Source organism: Engystomops pustulosus, chromosome 6 (genome assembly GCF_040894005.1).
Source record: "Engystomops pustulosus chromosome 6, aEngPut4.maternal, whole genome shotgun sequence".
NCBI classification, from domain to species: Eukaryota; Metazoa; Chordata; class Amphibia; order Anura; family Leptodactylidae; genus Engystomops; species Engystomops pustulosus.
This window is the reverse complement of record NC_092416.1, coordinates 122449728-122470962: the sequence shown is the minus strand read 5'-3', so window position 1 is coordinate 122470962 and position 21235 is coordinate 122449728. Positions and strand designations below refer to the sequence as shown.

General features: G+C 43.8%; 1 protein-coding gene across 7 annotated transcripts in view; it reads left to right on the top strand.

Annotated features, from left to right (window-relative positions):
* LOC140064166 (interferon regulatory factor 4-like) overlaps positions 1-21235 on the top strand; it is a 39363-nt gene that overhangs the window by 3727 nt on the left and 14401 nt on the right. For 4 of the 7 annotated variants that reach the window (XM_072110785.1, XM_072110783.1, XM_072110779.1 and 1 more), the window contains exons 2-5: positions 19617-19817; positions 20003-20189; positions 20277-20344; positions 20973-21051. In XM_072110785.1, the coding sequence (XP_071966886.1) occupies positions 19641-19817; positions 20003-20189; positions 20277-20344; positions 20973-21051 (511 nt within the window). In that variant the 5' untranslated portion in view covers positions 19617-19640. Of the gene's footprint in view, positions 1-18077; positions 18299-19212; positions 19263-19616; positions 19818-20002; positions 20190-20276; positions 20345-20972; positions 21052-21235 lie in introns of those variants that run through there. The other 3 variants (XM_072110784.1, XM_072110782.1, XM_072110780.1) reach the window with 3 other exon arrangements.

Here is a 21235-nt window from a genome sequence, read left to right as displayed (position 1 = left end):
TTACTGATTATCAGAGCCCGATTAACATTGGCGCTCTTGGAGAGGCACCGGGAGACCCTAGGGAGAAGGGAGATGTGGTTCGTTACTGCTTCTCCGCTCTTCCGTGCTGAATGCGCGCAATGCATAAGGAGCTGAGCCGGCACCGCCGCCGGCTGCGTAGACTTGGTGGTCAAGTGACTGCCGGGTCTAAAGAGGTTAATCAGAGTCCCCAGTGACAGGTGGGCATTTCCCCTGTAACTGAGGCCCTAATAGATGCCTCAATTACAGAGGAAAACTTGTAAAAGAAAAAATAAAAAAGTGAAAATGTCCCCCAGGGGTCTTTTATGACCTCATGGGGGACATATAAAGTAAAAACACACACAAAATTATTAACCTGTTTATGCTCCGCATCCGATATATTGGATATGAGCACTACTTGCACTTTGGACGTCACCCTGTTGCGAGACAGGGTGACACCTCGGTGGGAGGCATTGGCATCATCAGCCGACACCCCTCTGATGACATGACAGGACCAATCTGATTGGTCCTTTGACGTCGATCGACGCCATTGGCCAGTCAATGCAGATTGGCCAATGCCAACGATCTGTGACTATTTTTGGGCAGATCTTTCTAGCCCAACGCTCTCCAACATCGCCATTTTGTGATTGGTGGTGTTGGAGAGAGTTGTGCTAGTGATCCCTTTACTGTACCCCAAAACACATGATTCCCCCCCCCCCCCATTGTCTGTTTTCCCTATCCCCCACAACCGTTTAAGTTCAATCTGTTAGGAGTAGTAGTAACATGGAGGAGGAATAGGATTGTCGTGGAGGAGCGGGCGTTGTTCTGCGTAGGTTGTGTACTATGCCCCCCACCATGTCCCAGAAGACATATACTGACTTGGAGGTATATAATTATATGGCCTCCGATATGGAGTCTGCTAGTGGAGACGAGTGTGGGGACATTTTATTTGTGCACCTCGTTCATTAGCGACTCTGAGGAACCCCTGAGAAGGCTCTTTCGTAGTAGTGCTGGAGTGCTTGGGACTTCTGAAGTGCCAAGGTACAAGGACAAGAGAGGGGTCGCATCATCATTTTTGGGGTGTTTGTCTCCCATGGCAGGAACTGGGCACAAGATGACATAATGGATATTTTCTACTATGCAATATCCATTAATACATAATGGATAATACATAATGGATATTAATACATAATACTCGAGACAACCCACGGAATTATTTATGGGGTGATTGTGTAAAAAAAATGCAATTTTTGCTCTGCACCATTTATTTGCATTATAATTTGAACAACATGTTGTGGGTTAAAATGCTCACCAGAACCCCAAATAAATTCTTTGAGGGGTGAGGTTTCCAAAATGGTATACTTTTTCAGGGGTTTCCATTGCACTGGTACCTCACAGGCTCTGCGAACATGACATGGCACTCCAAACACAAACGTGTGAAAATGGAGCTGTAAAAGCAAAATTTCGCTCCTTCCCTTCTCAGCCCTGCCGTGTCGCTAGCCTGTCAATTATTGACACGTGTCTGGTATTGCCATACTTGGGACAACCCGCAGAATGATTTTTGGGGTGTTTGTCTAAAGTGGCATGGGTGGTACATAATATATTAGGCATTAAAATTACATTTTTGATATTTTTTATTCGCCATCATTTACTTAGATTTCAGCCAGCATGTTGGGGGTTAACATGCTCAACTCCCCCACCCCCAACCCCAGATAAATTTTTTGAGGGGTCTAGTTTCCTTAATGGTGACATCTTTGGGAGTTTTCTATTGTACTGTTACTTCAGGGGCTCTTCAATTACACTGTGGCACCATAAAACATTTGCAGCCAGATTGGCCTTTCGAAAATCCAATGGTTCTGGACATCGCTGGTATTGTTGAACTCAGAAAAAGCAGGGCAAAAATTTTGGGATGTATATTTACCTCAAATTCCTTCTGAATTTGTCCATTTTAGGGCTAAATGAGAATATAATTCAAAAATGTAAATTTCAAAATTTCCAATATCCTTAATCATGGCTCAATGATTAAGGAAATATTTTTTATCCGAAACGCCTAGGTGTTTATCGTAAATCAATTTGCCTTCCATGTCCTATATTTTTTATTTTTGTATTTGCGTGGTATTTCCCAATAAAGAATCTCTATATTTTACAATATCCTTGGAGTGAACAGTTGCTCTTAAAGCCGGATTTGTTCGTTTGTGTGGTGAACCTCTAGTCATGGGCCAAAATTGGAAATGGTTTAGTAAAGCTTTGAATTTTTTAATCTAAACCTAAAATTAAAGATGTACCGTATATATACTTGTGTGTAAGCTGAGTTTTTCAGCACCACAAATGTGCTGAAAAACCTCACCTCGGCTTATACACAAGTCAATAAAAAAAAATAAATGCGGACATGTTATCTTCAGCCTGGCGCGTCATAGTATGCGCCTGCCGGCAGAGCCGCGTCTCTGCCGGCTGTTACAGAAGAGGAGTCGCCCCATCATCAGGGAGCCGCGCTGAGCATCGGGCCGCCAGAGGGAGAGTATATAAGTTTATTTTTGTGTTGGGCGGGCTGGCTGTATACTACAGAGGGCTGGGCCGGCTGCATGCTACAGGGGGCTGGGCCGGCTGCATGCTACAGGGGGCTGGGCCGGCTGCATGCTACAGGGGGCTGGGCCGGCTGCATGCTACAGGGGGCTGGGCCGGCTGCATGCTACAGGCGGCTGGGCCGGCTGCATGCTACAGGGGGCTGGGCCGGCTGCATGCTACAGGGGGCTGGGCCGGCTGCATGCTACAGGGGGCTGGGTCGGCTATATACTGGAGGGGGGTGCATTTCCCACCCTCGGCTTATACTCAAGTCAATAGGTTTTCCCAGTTTTTGGTGGTAAAATTAGGGGTCTCGGCTTATACTCGGGTCGGCTTATACTCGAGTATATACAGTAATTCTTTCTGATATTTGAAACCGTATATGTCGGTGATGACAAACCTATGGCACGGGTGCCAGAAGCGGGACTCAGAGCCCACTCTTTTTTCCTTTCAACGTATTGGCATTCTCAGTGCGCTTGTACGGACTGGCACATAAAATAAAATACTTTCTAAATTTCCATCTTGGCCCTTTACAATATAAAATTGGGTTTTGACTGTAGTTTGGGTGATCGGTGTCTAAAAGGTTCGCTATCACTGATATTTATGAAACGGTTATGGAATGCATCTTTTAGATATATTCAGGAGGGAGGGGTCCTGCATTGGCTGCCAAGCCAGGGGGGCCCCATCCTAAATGAGGTGCTCCATACTGCTGAGACCCTTAATCTGGCCCTGTTGATTGTACAGTAACATGGAGTTGATGGTGCCCTATAAATAAATAATAAAGCTGTTACAAATTTACTTCTGGTGCTGTGCTTGCCACTTAGTGTGAGGCAATGCAACTTGTGGGGCACTATTTTTAACTAAGTATAGCTCTATGGGCCCCCTGTGCAGCAGCAAAAACAGTATCAGGGTGGTGGCACATGTGGCGTTTTGAACCCGTTTTTAAGAAGTCTGTTAAAAAACGCATTTTAAAAAGGGGTTCAAAACGCCACATGTGCCACCACCTTTAGGCTGTGTTCACATGTTCTGGTTGAATTGCATTTAGAAATATAATTCACCCAGAACGTGTGTGTGCTTGATAACAAGCACCATATGTTTCACATTGTAATGAGTTAACACATCCTTACCGGAGGTGTTTTTAATTACAGAAAATGCAAGACCTGAAATATTACCAATTATTAGCAAAATGCCAGTAATTGCGCTTATTTCCAAGTGGGCGTGGAGGGGGTGTGGCCTCAGGCAAAGCAGGGCGTTCTTGCCCCAACATGGGCACTGGCAAACTTTGATGACTAAAATATTGCAGGTCCTGATCAGGAGGGAAGTGGACTTCATCACTCCCCTCATTGTGTTAAAAATTATATTCGGACTTGCTCCTTTCCAAAAGTAGCAAAACTCTTTCAGGAACTAGACCCTACTCCTACCCTGTATGTATGTATCTATGTGTGTGTGTGATATATATATATTGTGGGAGACTTGGCCCAGTAGAGACCGTGGTAGCGGGGTGCTGTGATGCAGTTCACGACAGTGACACCAAAGTACAGTCCAAAACAGGTCTAGCCTGTGTTTATTTCAGCAGGAATCAAAATAAAACAGCCTTCACATTCAGGCATCAAAACAAAATAATATCCTACCCGTCAGGGTACTAACTAAACACTGGTTCTCTGACTCACCACTAAGAAAATCTCTTGGCTGCTCCAGGCACAGAGGTCAGGGCTGTGTGCTCTCCAGCCTCCTTCCAGAGAGAGACAACATTCTGAGCACTGCTGAGCGGCTTTATTAGCCTGATTGGCTGTTCCCACCACCTGTGTCCAAGGTGCTGGACAACACAACCTCAGGACTTAGGCCTTGCATAGTAGCAAAACCTAGGGGAAACATACCGCCCATCCACAGTTAACCCCTTCAGTGTCTCACATACCCTCCCCCTCTGTTTGACCCTGTGGGGGCGAACACCTTTGGCCATCAGACAGTGGGTACGAGACAGGGCATCGGCATTCCCATGCAGCTTTCCTGCTCGATGTTCCACCGTGAACTTGAAATTCTGCAGCATTAGGAACCACCTTGTGACCCTGGCGTTCCTCTCTTTGGCCTGACTCATCCAGGTGAGGGGAGAGTGATCGGTCACTAGTGTAAACTGTCGCCCTATCAAGTAATACCTCAGGGATTCCAGAGCCCATTTTATCGCCAAGCACTCCCTCTCAACGATGCTATAGTTCTTTTCAGGGGGAGTGAGCTTGCGGCTCAGGAATGTCACGGGATGTTCCTCACCCTCCACTACTTGGGACAGGACAGCCCCTAAGCCCACGTCAGAAGCGTCAGTCTGCACAATAAAGGTCTTGGTGAAGTTAGGGGTGATCAGTACCGGTCCCTCGCACAAAACCGTCTTAAGTCGCTGAAACGCCCCCTCAGCCTCTTCACTCCACTTTACCATCACCGCCCTGCTACCCTTGGTCAGGTCAGTCAGGGGTGCCGCTATGGTAGCAAAATCGGGGATAAATCGGCGATAATAGCCCACTATGCCTAGGAAAGCCCTCACTTGCTTCTTGCTCATAGGTCGTGGCCACTGCTGGATCGCCTCCACTTTATTTACTTGGGGTTTGATGACACCTCGCCCAATACGGTACCCCAGGTAACGGGCCTCTTCCAGACCCAGTGCACATTTTTGGGGGTTCGCTGTCAACCCTGCTGCCCTCAGGGAGTCTACCACTGCTTGCACCTTGGCCAGGTGACTTTCCCAATCGGTACTATAAACTCTGATGTCATCCAGGTAGGCCGAGGCATATCTCCGGTGAGGTTTTAGCACGAGATCCATTAACCTCTGGAATGTGGCGGGAGCCCCATGTAGCCCAAAGGGGAGTACCACGTACTGAAAAAGCCCGTCAGGGGTAACAAAAGCGGTCTTCTCTTTGGCCCTGTCAGTAAGGGGTACCTGCCAATACCCTTTCGTCAGGTCAAGGGTGGAGAAGAACCTAGCCTGTCCAAGTCGTTCTATCAACTCGTCAACCCTGGGCATGGGATAAGAATCAAATTTGGACACATCGTTCAACTTCCTAAAATCATTGCAGAACCGTAGGGAACCATCAGGTTTGGGAATCAACACAATAGGACTCGACCAGTCACTTTTAGACTCCTCGATAACCCCCAGGTCTAACATCTGCCTGACTTCTTCGGATATGGCAAGCCGGCGCGCTTCAGGGACCCGGTAGGGTTTTTGGTGTACCCGGATGTGGGGTTCGGTTATGATGTCATGCTTGATGACTGAAGTACGTCCCGGTAACTTAGAGAACACATCCACATTTCGGAGCACAAACTCCTTCGCTTCCTGAATCTGGGCCCTGGAGAGGGACTCCGAGATCCGTACTTCAGGCACCTTGGCATCGGGTACACCTACCTCCGGTGTCCCCTTCTTGGGGACAGACGCTTTTTCTACTCCCACGGCCATCAGGGACTCTCTTTCCCTCCATGGCTTCAGGAAGTTCACGTGGTATATCTGTTCGGGTTTCCTCCTCCCCGGCTGAGATACCTTGTAGGTTACCTCCCCCACTTTCTCCATGACCTCATATGGTCCTTGCCATTTTGCCAAGAACTTGCTCTCAACTGTGGGCACCAGAACTAGCACTCTGTCGCCTGGGTTAAAGGTCCTGAGTCTGGCTGACCTATTGTAGACCCTAGACTGGGCCTCTTGTGCCCTTGTCATGTGCTCCTTTACAAGGGGCATTACCGCCGCAATGCGGTCCTGCATAAGGGAGACGTGTTCTATCACACTACGGTGGGGGGTCCTCTCCTGTTCCCAGGTCTCCTTAGCTACATCCAACAGCCCACGTGGGGAACGGCCATATAACAGCTCAAAGGGTGAGAAACCCGTGGAGGACTGGGGAACTTCACGTATGGCAAACATCAAATAGGGCAACAAACAATCCCAGTCCTTCCCATCCTTGCTGACCACCCTCTTTAGCATCCCCTTCAAGGTCTTATTAAACCTCTCGACCAGGCCATCTGTCTGAGGATGATACACAGAGGTGCGGAGCTGTTTTACCTGCAGTAACTTACACATCTCCTTCATCACCCTAGACATGAATGGGGTACCCTGGTCAGTCAAGATTTCCTTGGGGAGGCCTGTGCGTGAGAATACCTGGAACAGCTCCCTAGCAATATTTTTGGAGGAGGTGTTCCTTAATGGAATCGCCTCGGGATACCGCGTAGCGTAGTCCAGGATAACTAGGATGTATTGGTGCCCCCTTGAGGATTTGACTATGGGGCCAACCAGATCCATGGCAATCCGTTCAAATGGCACCTCTATGATTGGTAGCGGGACCAAAGGACTCCTGAAGTGGGACACCGGGGCAGTAAGTTGACACTCAGGGCAGGAGCTACAATACCGGTTTACCTCCTCCCACACCCCGGGCCAGAAAAATCTCTGCAGGATCCTCTCTCGGGTCTTCTCAGCACCTAAGTGCCCTCCCAGCACATGTTTGTGTGCCAACTCTAGCACCAGCCTACGGTGAGATTGGGGTACTACAAGTTGCTCAACCTCCTCACCCCGTATCTGGTCGACCCTGTACAACAGTTCCCCAACAATCACCATTCGGGGGTATATTTTGTCAGCCCCTGGTATTTGGAGTACCCCATTTATCACCTTAACATTCTCCCGTGCTTTAAACAAGGTAGGGTCCTGTAGCTGTGCAGCCCCAAAATTTTCACGGGAAATCTCAAGGTCCGGCATGTCGGCCACCTCCTCGTGGCCCTCGACCTCACCAGCTAGGACCTCTAGGGGAGAGAATTCATCACATGGGGTCACCCCTACTGCTGGTGTGGGTACATTGGCCTCAAAGGGTTCAGGGGCCAAGGCCGGACACACGTGATGTCCATTATCTGCAACAGCACCTGCGGTGGGTCTTCGTCTCCAGAGGTCCCAAAACACCGGTAAGTCTCTGCCGATAATAGCCTCATGAAACAGGGTCCCTACCACCCCCACTTCATGGGTAATAGTACCACAAGGGGTATGTAGGTTGATGACAGCAGTGGGATATTCGCGAGTGTCCCCATGTATACACAACACTCCCACTTTCCGCCCACCGTATAGTCCAGGATCAACCAAAGTTCCCCGCACCAGGGTGACCATACTCCCTGAGTCTAGCAAGGCTTCCACTGTGTGACCCCCGATTGTGACCATACACACTTGGGGTTCTGCATCCGTGATCGACTCGGCTGCCAGAACCGGCCGGGCAAACAGTGACACTCGCCATTTCATGGCCATTTCATGGCATCGCCAGCACTGGATACGGCTATGACCTCTGTCACGAGCCTCACTGGGTTTCTGGGAATCCACGCCCCCCAATGAACCCCCTCCCAACCTGACATGTCTCCCCTTTTCCGCAGTAGCAGTCTTACCAGATGGTTTGGTGACCCTGTCACTGGCACTGCTTCGTGTGGGAGAGGTAAGTAGAAGGTCCTCCGTAGCCCGATACCTCTCTACTAGGGACACGAGCTCCTCAGCTTTTGTGGGACCGGCCTGTCCAACCCACCGCTGGAGCCGAGAGGGCAGAGAACGGGTGAACTTGTCGAGAACCACTCTCTCTACCATCTGTGCTGGGGTGCAGTCCTCTGGTTGTAGCCACTTCCGGACAAGATGGATCAGGTCATGCATTTGGGAGCGTGGGGGTAATTTTTCTGAGTAAGCCCACTGGTGGACCCGGCTGGAGCGAACTTGAACGGTGACCCCAAGACGAGCCAGAATCTCCGCCTTTAGCTGGGGGTACTTACGGGCCTCCGCTTCACTCAGGTCGTAGTAAGCCTTCTGCGACTCGCCGGTCAGGAACGGTGCCAGGACATCTGCCCACTGCTCAGCCGGTAACTTCTCTCGCTCAGCTACTCGCTCGAACACAGTGAGATACGCCTCCACGTCGTCGGTCGTCGCCATTTTTTGTAAGGCCTTTTGTACTGCAGCCCGTGCGGAACGCTGGACAACCGGGTACCCTTGCAGACCAGTATGGGACCCCTCAGTAGTCGTCGCTTGTGGTGCTGCCATAACGCCAGAAAATTTTTCCATCATCAGCTGGAACATGGCTCGGGACTCTTCCTGTTGTTGCTGAAGCATGGCTTGCTGCTGGCGGGACCTCTCCTCCTGCTGCTGGAGCATGGCTTGCTGCAGCTGTCGATTAGCCTGGGACTCTTCCTGCTGCTGGCGGGACCTCTCCTCCTGCTGCTGGAGCATGGCTTGCTGCAGCTGTCGATTAGCCTGGGACTCTTCCTGCTGCTTCAGCCGAGTAGCTCTGGCCTCCTCCTGCTGCTGCTGACGATTAGCTCTGGCCTCCTCTTGCAGGTATTTAATAAAGTCCTCCATCTTGGCTTTATCCTGCACTTTGCCTGCTGCTTTCACCCAGGCCATGCAATGTTGGTTGCAGGATGTAGCCAGCCTTTCAGGTGTGTGTCTTTTTTTAACTGCCCGCAATCCGAAGCACCATATGTGGGAGACTTGGCCCAGTAGAGACCGTGGTAGCGGGGTGCTGTGATGCAGTTCACGACAGTGACACTAAAGTACAGTCCAAAACAGGTCTAGCCTGTGTTTATTTCAGCAGGAATCAAAATAAAACAGCCTTCACATTCAGGCATCAAAACAAAATAATATCCTACCCGTCAGGGTACTAACTAAACACTGGTTCTCTGACTCACCACTAAGAAAATCTCTTGGCTGCTCCAGGCACAGAGGTCAGGGCTGTGTGCTCTCCAGCCTCCTTCCAGAGAGAGACAACATTCTGAGCTCTGCTGAGCGGCTTTATTAGCCTGATTGGCAGTTCCCACCACCTGTGTCCAAGGTGCTGGACAACACAACCTCAGCACTAAGGCCTTGCATAGTAGCAAAACTAAGGGGAAACATACCGCCCATCCCCTTCAGTGTCTCACAATATATATTAAACAACACTGCACCACTCATCTTACCCTGTATACAAATGGGCACAACAATGCACTACTACTATACTCCTATATACGCGCATAACAATGCACTACTCCTCCTATCCTGTGTATAAACATATATATATATAGGCACAACAATTGGGGCTGATACCAGGACTGGGCATACTTGGGACTCTGAGCTGCTGGGGGGCCCGCATAAGGAATCCATGGGGATAAGGGGGGCTGTATCTAATGAATCCATAGGGGGTGAAGGGGTCTTTATATCAAATAACCTTGAGCGGTCTGTTTGGGATGTTAAACTTTGGAGAAAGGAGACTGTTCTAGTTTCTGAATTTTTAACACCTTGCCGACCGAGGACGAACTATATCGTCCTCGCGCGGCAAGGGGTGTATGGAGAGAGCTCACGAGCTGAGCTCTCTCCATACACAGCGGGTAATGGCTGTATTAAACAGCCAACACCTGCCTGGCACCGATCGCGGCAGTTAACTGCGGCACCTAACTTACCTGCTCCCCGGGAACGTTATCGGAGGGCGGCGATCGGTTGCTATGGCAGCTTAGAGTCTCATTGAGACTCGTAGGCTTGCCAGGTGCAATGATTTTTAATAGCCACCAGAGGGCAGGTTATTAAAAATCATTGTTAAATATCTATATACTGCAATACAGTAGTATTGCAGTATATAGTATTAGCAATCGGACCCTGCAAGGTTAAATTAGACTGGACGATCTAAAATAATGGCAAATAAAAAATGAAAAAATTGTAAATAAAAAGTAAAAGTTTAAATCACCTAGAACTTAGTTCCCTAGAACTGATATAAATAAACAGTTAAAATCATAAACATATTAGGTATCATCGCGTCCCAAAATGTCCGATCTATCAAAATATATTAGCGATTTTTTTTTTCCAGCATTTAACCCCGTAACGGAAATTGGTGCCCAAATTCGAAAATGCTACTTTTTTCCATTTTGAAAAATATAAAAAATTCTATAAAAAGTGATCAAAAGCCCATACAGTCCTAAAAATGAAAGCATTAAAAACGTCATCAAAAGTCGCAAAAAATGACACCACCCACAGCTCAGTACACTGAAGTATGAAAAAGTTATTAGTGCCAGAAGATTGCAAAATGAAGAATTTTTTTTTGTAAAGAAGGTTTTAATTTTTGTAAATGTATGAAAACATTATAAAACCTGTACACATTTGGTATCCTTGTGATCGTACCGAACCAAAGAATAAAATAGACATGTGATTTGGGGCGCTCAGTGAAAGCTGTAAAATCCAAGCCCACAAGAAAACGTTGCAAATTCGTTTTTTTCATCATTTTCACTGCATTCTGAAATTTTTTTCCCGCTTCCCAGGATACAGCATGGAATAATAAATACCATCACTATGAAGTGCAATTTGTTACACGGAAAACAAGCCCAAACAGAGCTCTTTACATGGAGAAATAAAAAAGTTACAGATTTTTGAAAGTGGGGAGTGAAAAATGAAAATGCAAAAACGAAAAAGGGCCACGTCCCTAAGGGGTTAAAGGGGCCCACTGAGAACTGTAACATGAAAGTGACGGCTTTTACCAAACATATCTTGTTGTAAACTTAAAGAGAACCTGTCAGGTGGATTTGGGACACCAAACCACCCACATGTCATTATGGTGGTTTAGTGTTCTAAATCACGCCATATAATTACTGTTCATGACCGCGCTAAAACAAAATGACCTTGATCAGGGGCTCTCGGTGCCTATGTGATGCTGCTAGTGAAGCCAGAGTAGTACATTCTGGCTTCCTTGCACAGAGCGGCGCTTGGCAACTTCCATCAGCTCCATAGAGATTAGGACCATTATTCTGACGAAACGATGAGATACATGGGACCCCTCTTTTTTGTGATCTGTGGGGGTCTTATCACTGAGACCCCCACTGATCAGCAAGTTCGGTGGGGAGTGCCAAGTTTTGCTTTGCAGTAAAACATATGGACTTTTTCCAGATTTATAATAATAATCTTTATATAACGCCATCTAGTTCCATATCGCTTTACAGATTCTGATGAACATATATAAATAAAATATGACATTACAGAGTGTCACAAACCTCGCACACCGGAGTCCAAGCACGGGGTGCACTTGCACAAATAATCCCTTAAGCACCACACGCACAAAATGGCGTCCTTACCCTAATTCCTTCTCCCCTAGCAGACAGCATACCCAGTCAACTCAGTTCTCATGTCAGGGACCAAACGCATCCAAATCCCAGACAATACACAGTCCAGGGGCGCACAACCACACTATGTACCAGTTACGTCCCTCTGTAGCGCTACTACACAGAGCCACTCTGCACCCCGATACAGTCACCTGTTTATTCCATACCACTTGTCGCTGCCAGCTGTAATAACGGCTCACGAGACGCCCACACCAGGACCGCACACTTACACACAGATACACACTCTTCTAGGTGGTGTACAGATCACCTGGACCCACACTATCTATAGCTACTGCTAGTACACAGACACTCGCACGGTAACACATCTTAGCGGAATACACCTCTCCAGAGTTATGGGAACATATGAAGCACAAGGAAAAAACTTGTTGAAGTTGTGAAAACCCTGGAAAGTCCTGCAAGCTCAATGCTCTTCGTAGACTAACAAGAATTGAATAGTGGCATGTTACTTTTAACTAACCGCCTAATCCGCCCCCTTGGTCATGTTAGAGGGGCGTGGCTACACCTGAATCAACCTGGAAAGTTGGGGACAATTTTCCCAATTATATTTTCCTTCATGTGTATCCTGATGAGAAGATCTGAGAATAATATCAAATACTATTATGAAATGTTGGCCCAATGGTCTTGTTGGAAATATGACATGATGTGGCTTGAGACAGTGTAAGGGTCTTTGTGGACAGAGGAAGAACTAAGCCATAAATGCCTACATTGCCCCTAATAAAGATTGTAGAGACAGCTGCATGTGATAACAATGGACTGTGCTATTACACCTGGAGGCTAAGGCCTCCTGACAACACTGAGGACAGCTGCATGTCATTGTCCCCTGGACATTCTTCCAGATATTGTGGGAAACAAAGGCTCAAGTTACTTGTCCTGCAAGTTGTGTGATAAGAATGTATTGACTCTACATCATCAGCGGATTGGCCAAGACAGTGGTGGAGGTGGGATGATGGGCAATGTGTGTGAGCTATGTGTGTGTGTATATAAGATGGTATACAGATCTTTAGTTAGAGCACTTCCTTCCCCACCATCTCTCTATCCCTTAGTTAGTTTACCCTCTATGTGTATTTCCCTGTATTGTACCCTTAATAAATCCCCTATAAAGATCCATTGAATATTGTTGTTAATTTAATATTAACTGGCACCCCAAAACCAAGCAGATTTTACAGTCTAATAGCTATTTTCTTGCCTCCCCAACTCCAAAATCCTTGGTGCTTGACACACATAATGTGTATTTTAATCCATAATTTGATATCAGTCATATTAAACAATAGGAATGAGGGCCCTGCTCACAAGTGCTTACAGTGTATGAGGAAGAAAGTGGTGACACATGAGGTATAAGAGCTTGTATAATGGTCCAGCCTTTTTTTTAACAAAGGGAATGGTATAAAAACAATTTATTAAATAAGTGTCTCTGCTTGAACCAGCCATCAGCCGCTATCTCATATCCAATCTAAGATTACTGGTGCATCGAAGAGCATGGGGTGGTCGATAGACTGAGATAAAAGAGAAGAGGTAGGGAGGTGAATCATGAATAGCTTTGTGGATGAGGCGCCAGAAGCTGCGGGTGTCGGCTATATATTATAGCCGACACCCGCCTCTAACACCTGCAATCGGAGATTTCTCCGATCTCGGTTGTTAACCCCTAACATGCCGCGGTCAGACCCCCAATCTGTATTGCACTGTGTAACCTGTAAAAGAGCTTGAACAAGTGATCAGAAGATCACTTGTTCAAGCTTAGATGTCAGTAACTGTAAAAAAAAGTTAAAACAATGAAGGTTTTTTAGAATAAAAATAAATAATAAAAGAAAGTGAAAGTCCCCCCAAACACCACATTTCCCTGTACACAAGTAATAAAGTATAAAAAACACTAAATCACAAAAAAAAACACTTATTTGGTATCGCCGCGTCCGTAACAATCTGTACAATAAATCCTAATCATAATTGGACCCGCTTGGTGAATGTGGTAAAAAAAAACTTGCCAAAAATTAAAAATTTTTATCAAATTGCTTTACAAAAAATGTTCTAAAAGAACAACTTGTCACGCAAAAAATAAGCTTACAACCAGCTCCGTAAACCAAAAAATACTATAATTATGCCGCTATAAAAATGGCAATACTAAAACAAATGCAATTTTTTCTATTCTAGTTTTCCTTCAATAAAATTGGACAAATATAAATAAAACTATGTAAATGAGGTATCACTGTAATCGTAGTGATCCGTAGAATAAAGATAATATATTATTGTTATGCTACAGTGAACACCCCCCCAAAAAAATGCTAAAAATCCAAAACAAGAATTGATGATTTTATTTTCCTCCACACCTAAAAAGTTAATAAAATTGCTTCAATAAGCTAAAAACCCACTAAAATGGTTTTTTTACAGTGCATCTCATCTCGCCAAAAATAAGCCCTTATTTGTCTAAATTGCTTAAAAAATAAATAAAGATTGTATAGCCTATTCCCGACGTGCGTTGTTCTATAACGGTGCAGCGGGTAGTGACTTGCCAACACGGTTCAGACACAGTGATTGGGGCAAGATGGCGGCTGTTCCTGACAGCCATCCATCCTGCCCCATGGACCAGAAGGGTTACGCCCCCCCCCCACACCCCCAGTTTATGATCGCTGCTATTGGCTCATCAATTCAGACCAGCCAATAGAAGCGAATTTACTTATGACGTCAGTAATACCGATCACCATGTCTGTAGACACGGTGATCGGGGCAGGATGGCGGCTGTTCCCGACAGCCACAAATTTTTCCTTGCGGTCCAGAGGGGTTTTGTTGCCCCTCTCTGTCCACGTTTGCCACTATTGACTGGTCGATTTGGTCCAGCCAAAAGCAGCAATATTTGTCACAATGGGCATTGCTAGGGTGAATAAGAGCAACACTTGGCGATAATTTCCCTACGAAAAACCAAGATTTGGTACAAAAGCGCTGGCCGTGCACATTGTACAGATTACGCTGTACAACTCTTACGAGCTGTTCCAATGTGCAGGTCCTGCCGTATCATTTCTCCGTTTTCAAGAGGAAGATATTAGGAAACTAATATTGGGACAAGAAGGACGGAGCCCCAGTACCTCTGGTTTAGATGTTCCTGTGTTTTGCCAGGACAGCATTTTCCCGGTGAATTCTGCTGCTTCTAAAGGTAGGACTCAATAAAGAGTCCGTTCCAAAAGAGGAGTTAGGATGGACACTAAATACTACTAAGAGAACTGCGACAACTCCAGAGTGACAGAAGTTTAGTTGGTCCCCTGGTCTATTCTACCTCCTTATACGCAACACATTCACAATTCACGCCCAACCTGTTGTGAATTCATTTAGGTAAAATGAATAATTGTAACAACTGTTATGTCCCGTTGCTCCCTATACCCCTCCATTATTTCATAAGGGGCGCCACATAACGGGCACTGAACTTTACAGAAATAAATGCAATTTCCATCTTGGACTCCATTGCACATCGTATTTGGAAACCACCTGTATGTTCAAAATGCTCATTTCACCACGTGTATTACACTACACCACATATTACACATTGCTATATTCCCCAAGGGATGTACATTCAACAATTAGGGACACGTTTCGGGTTTTCCTCTGTTTTGGTACCACTACGGCTCTCCAAATGTATCCTGACACATGTGAAGGATTTCTGTCAAATTTGGCCTCTAAAAGACAAACATCCCTCTTTCCCTCTACTGTGCGCCCATAAAGCATTTTATATGCACATATGGGGTACTTCTACACTCGGGAGAAATAGTTTTACACCTTTTTCGGGGTTATTTAATATATTATCCCTTGTAGCTTAAAAAAATTAGGGGTAAAAGTGACATTTAGAGGGAAAATTTTCACCTTTTTAATGTTTAGGGCCTAATTGGATCATTCACCTGTAGGGGCAAATACATATATTACACATTGCAAAATTCTTTAAGGGGTGTGCATTCAAAAATTAGGGTCACTTTTCGGATTCTTATCTGTTTTATACCACTAGGGTTCTCCAAATGCATGTCAAACATTTCTTTCAAATTTGGCTTATAAAAGGCAAACATCCCCCTTTCCTTTTACTGTGCGCCCATACAACATTTTATATACACATGTGGGGTACTTCTACACTCGAGAGAAATAGGTTTACACATTTTGGGGGGTTATTACATTTTTTTTATCCCTTGTGGCTATAAAAATTAGGGGTACAATGACCTTTATAAGAAAATTTTCACCTTTTTCCTATTTAAGTCCTATTTAATTCAAACAACTTTGCGGACAAATACACATATTCCACCTTGCTAAATTCTCTAAGGGGTGTGCTTTCCAAAATGGTGACACTTGTTGGGGTTCCCCTCTGTTTTGGTACCACTAGGGCTCTCTAAATGCATCCTGACACATGTAAAGGATGTCTGTCAAATTTGGCTTCTAAAAGGCCAACGCCCCTCTTTCCCTTCTGAGCTTCACTACGTACCTATACAACATTTTATTTGCTTGTGTGGGGCAATTTTATACTCGGGAGAAATGCGAGTACACATTTTTTGGGGTTGTTTCATCTTTAATGCCTTATGGGATACAAAAATTAGCCGTAAAAGTGACTTTTTGGGGAAAATGTTCATCTTTTTCCTTTTAGGGACCTAATTGAAGCAAACACCTGTGGGGGAAAACACACATATTACACCTTGCTAAATTCTCCAAAGGGTGCACTTTCCAAAATGGTGACACTTGTTGGGGTTCCCCTCTGTTTTGGTACCACTAGGGCTCTCCAAATGCATCCTGACACATGTAAAGGATGATTGTCAAATCTGGCTTCTAAAAGGCCAAAGCCCCTCTTTCCCTTCTGAGCTTCACTGCGTACCCATACAACACTTTATATGCAAAAGTGGTGCAGTTCTGTGCTTAGGAGAAATAGTTTTACACATTTATGGGGGTTGTTTCATCTTTTATCCCTTGTGGCTTACAAAAATTTGGGGTAAAAGTGACTTTTTGAGAAAATTTTCACCTTTTTTCCCTTTTGGGGCGTAATTGAATCAAACACCTGTTGGGGCAAATATGAAAATTACACGTTGCTAAACTCTCCAAGGGGTGTACTTTCCAAAATGGTGTCTCTTGTTGGGGCTTTCCTCTGTTTTGGTACCATTATGGCTCTCCAAATGCATCCTGACACATGAAAACTTTTTCAGCCATATTTGCCCTCCAAAAATGAAACAACGCTCTTTCATTTCAAGTGCCCCCCCTGTGCCCGTACAGCAGGGTACAGTGACAAAATGGGTATTGGCATACTCAGGAGGAATTTCCCTCAACATTGTAAAATGCATTTTCCTTTTTAACCCATTGTGAAGGTGCAAATTTTAGTGTTCAATGAATCTATAGTAAGATAAAATTACATTTCTGTAATTTCACTTTTATTTTCACCCTCATGAAACGCTCATAGGGTTAACAAAATTCCCAAAGGTTGTTTTGAATATTTTGAGGGGTGTAGTTTCTAAAATGGTGTCATTTGTGGGTGTTTTCTGTCATGTGGGCCTTATAAAGTCACTTCTAACTAAATTGACCCTCCAAAAGTAGGTTTTGATGAATTTCGTGATAATCTGAAAAATTTTACCTAAAGTTATAAGCCTCCTAGCATCCTAAAAAAAGGAAAAGATGTTTGAAAAATGATGCCAAGTTAAAGCAGACATGTGGAAAATGTTAGTTATCAAGTTATTTTAGTGTTATGACCAACTTTCCAAAAAGTTGAAAATTTTGAATTTGGAAAACATTGTTTTTTTCCAAATTTTTGCCAAATTTCCGTTTATTTAATAAATAAATACTAAAGATATTGATTAAATTTCTCAACCAGCATGAAGTACAATGTGTCACGAAAAAACAGTCTCAAAATCAACTGGATATGTTAAAGCGTTCCAAAGTTATAACCACTTAAATAGACACATGTCAGATTTTAAAAAATGGGCCGTGTCAGGAAGGTGAAAAGTGGCTTCAGCGTTAAGGGGTGACACCTTCCCTTTAACTGTGGAATGTTGTAAAAAGATGAACTTATTAAAATGTACTTATTATATTAAAATAAAATCTATAATTCTATTAGCCCTTTGTATGAATCATTGTAACATAGGTGCTCATTTGACTTACATGGTAGTAAATTTTTCTTAATTGCACAAGTTTTTATTTATAATAATGAGTAATTTGGTTGATGTAAATTCCTTTCAGTTTAACATGTGTTTACAAAAGATTACAGAGGCCACAAGTTTTAGACTGCCAGTCCCTCAAAGCAGTTACTTCTCTTTTTCCAGATTCTCATACCTGTTTCCTCTTTAGGCTCCTCCTTCGGAGAATATTTTTTTAATACCTATTTTGCAGTATTCACCCTGTGTAGATATAAATTCATATCTACTATACTCATAAACCATTGATGAAGGATTACATGTAACATGATTTGTTTGGCGTGTAAAATAATTCCTTTTTAGGCATGTTTGGATTTTGTTGTCTGAGGTAGGCGAGACTCTTCTTCTTCTCATTACAAAGCTGGAAACTGAAAGTAAAAATCATCAGTTTCACTTTTCATTTCACTTGGTAAGAACAAAATCTGAAGAAGAGGTAGTAAAGGAAGAAAGTGTCTTCAAATATAAGACTACACGTGGTTGTACAGGTAAGATTTACTGAAGCAGAAGAAGGCAAGGCTGTAGGTAATGAGAAGTGGTCATATATTGCATGACCTGGGTTCTAAAATAGAGAATATTATAGTTCTGTGTAAACATAAGAATAGTTATGGAGAAGCTTGAAGGAAGGTAGATCTGATGGTAGATTCCTTGTAAACCCTAATCTATCTTTAACTAATCCTATATTAGTTTCTAAGATAAACTACACTTTATCAAGTTAATATGCTAATTGTTGCTTTTGCTCACGCTCTCTGGAGAGGCTACTACACGCCCCCCAGTAATCTCTGCCAATAATTTGCATAATAGATAAATAAAGTTTAGTTAATCTTAGAAACTATCATATGATTAGGTAATGAGAGATTAGGATTTAGAAATTTACATGGAACCTACCATCAGATCTACCTTAATAGGTAGCTTTCTGATGGTAGGTTTCCTTTAAAGAAGTAAGGATTGCATAGACGAGAAATGGACTTCTAGAAGTTAGGAAGAAAGATTATGGGTAAAGGAACAAAATTTGGGGGTGTTCCAGAATAAGAAGGTGCAGATAAAATAATGGCGGATTTAGGGTAGGGCCTAAATTCCTAATCTGTTGGGGTTTCAGTGATGGGACTGAGATGGCCGGAGCAACTGGTCACGCATGTGCGGGCTGCCCCGTTTATCTCTATGTATTACACTGAGATTGCAGAGCACCGTGCACGACCCTCGCCATCCATCATTATTTTTCGGCTGTGAGGTATTTCCCCCTCCCGTTTTTTTTTTCCTAATTTTCCCCTTCCTCTATGTATGGGTTCCTGTCCTCAAACTATTCTTGTGACAAGCTTGGTTGACATTTCAGAGCTGAGGTTATAAAGAGGCTCTGTTATTCTTTATTCGTATTATGTCTTTAATTGTGTTTTACCAACAGTTCTTTCTTACTAGATTCGGGCATTGGCTTGTACTACTTGTCCCATACAGGTTTGTGGCTTTTTCTGCATGCTATCCCTCTTGGATGTAGACAAAAGGGATGTAATTTACTAGCAAGTGATTTAGCTATTTGCCCATTGGCCCCTCCAAGCAACAACTTGTTGCATTACTGTGCTTAAGTAAGATGTTTCTTATGTGTCTTTCTGGTTAACCTTATAAAATTAAAAAAGAGTTTTAAAACAAATAAATGGGCCAATCATCGGGCAATCAGGTAAGCCTGCAATGGGGAATGCGACCAGAGGCAGAACTTTTTGTCAGTGTTGCATTAAGCCAATTTCTGATGACAGGTTCCCTTTAAGATATGAAGCATGTTGTATCTACAGTCTTATTTTTTTTCCATAACAGCGGAAAGTGGATTGTTTTGACAAGATGAATGAGAGTGCTACTTCACCTTTGAGATTGAAAGAGTGGCTTATACTTCAGATTGATAGTGGGAAATATCCTGGTCTCAGGTGGGAGAACGAGGAGAAAACAAAGTTCAGAATTCCATGGAAACATGCTGCTAAACATAACTATAATGAAGAAGAAGATGCTGCCTTATTCAAGGTAAGACATAAAACCAATCTAGAATGTATAATTATCACAACTTTGACCCACTTCTCTTGCTGACTTATAATTTGCCTCATATGTAATATTATAATATTCACAATTGTTTCAGATAAATTGTATTACCATAGTGTATTTCTATGGTTACCGTAGAGTATTTCATTTTGGTCTATTTGCTTTTTCAGGCTTGGGCTATGCATAAGGGAAAATTTAAAGAGGGGTCCACCAAGGAAGATTCTTCAGTTTGGAAGACAAGACTTAGATGTGCTCTAAACAAAAGTCCAGACTTTCAAGAGGTAATGGAGAACTGCCAAGACTTTGGGGAACCCTACAAGCTTTATCGCATTGTGTATGAACCTCAAGACAAATCCCGTAAGTCTAATTCTTAAACATTTATTTTAAATTAAGGTGTTATCATTGGCTACGTAAACTTTTTATTTATGTATGAATTTGTTTCAGAAGAGGGATCCAAAGAAGCAGCTAAGAGCCTTCATAAAGATGAGCCACCAAGGATAATCATGATCAAAGTAACTAAAGTTTTCACAAGAAATACTGGGGATCTAAGCAATCTGTGATTAGCTGGTTGTCAGTGTGACCTTTCACAGTGTAGCCAAGGAGTTACAGAAACAGTTTAGTTCGCTGTTCTACCCTGTTTCTATATCTCCAATTCACCTTAATGGAAGTTGAAAAAAACAGTGCGGAACCACTGTTCCAAACACACTCTGCTTCTTTCCAGATTATTTGTGTCTTCTGTCTACAGTTTCCTAAGTAGTCAGTGGAATTTCCAACTGATAACTAAATTTACACAAATCCTATCCACACACTACACAGATACCTGCAGCATAAAATTATATTCACTGAGAGTTTTCAATCTGCAGCATGACATTTATTGATGTGGATACTTAATGTGGAATTTAAACTTTGCAATGCAAAGCTTGTTTTCTCATGTGGGTCAAATTGCTAAAGACTGTCCACAGCGTGTCCAGCATGCCCCAGCTTTAGTTGGAATGGTGAGTACACAAGGATGTCCAAGGGTTTTCTATCGAGCAGTAAATATATCTTTGAGTGTTGTTTTTTTTTCTTTTTTTCTTGCCTTTGATTTTGGATCTAGTACTCCACTCTAATTTAGATACTTTGGCTATGTTTCAACTATAGGCGAAGAATCAGATGAAAGAAATTCCATTAACACATGGTTCCTCCGAACATTTGCAGCTGAAACACCCAGTGGAAGGAGGTGAGCCTGCATTAAGATGCACTTTTGAACTATCTGTAATTTTCAGTAGGTATAGACCGAGTTTCTGTGACTCACTGCTCCCCCTCCCTTCTGCATAGAGCATGTTATTAGCAGTTTCCATGAATTCATGTCTATCTTGTTCACAAGACTAAATTCAGCAATGACTTAAAATCAGGGAGAACAA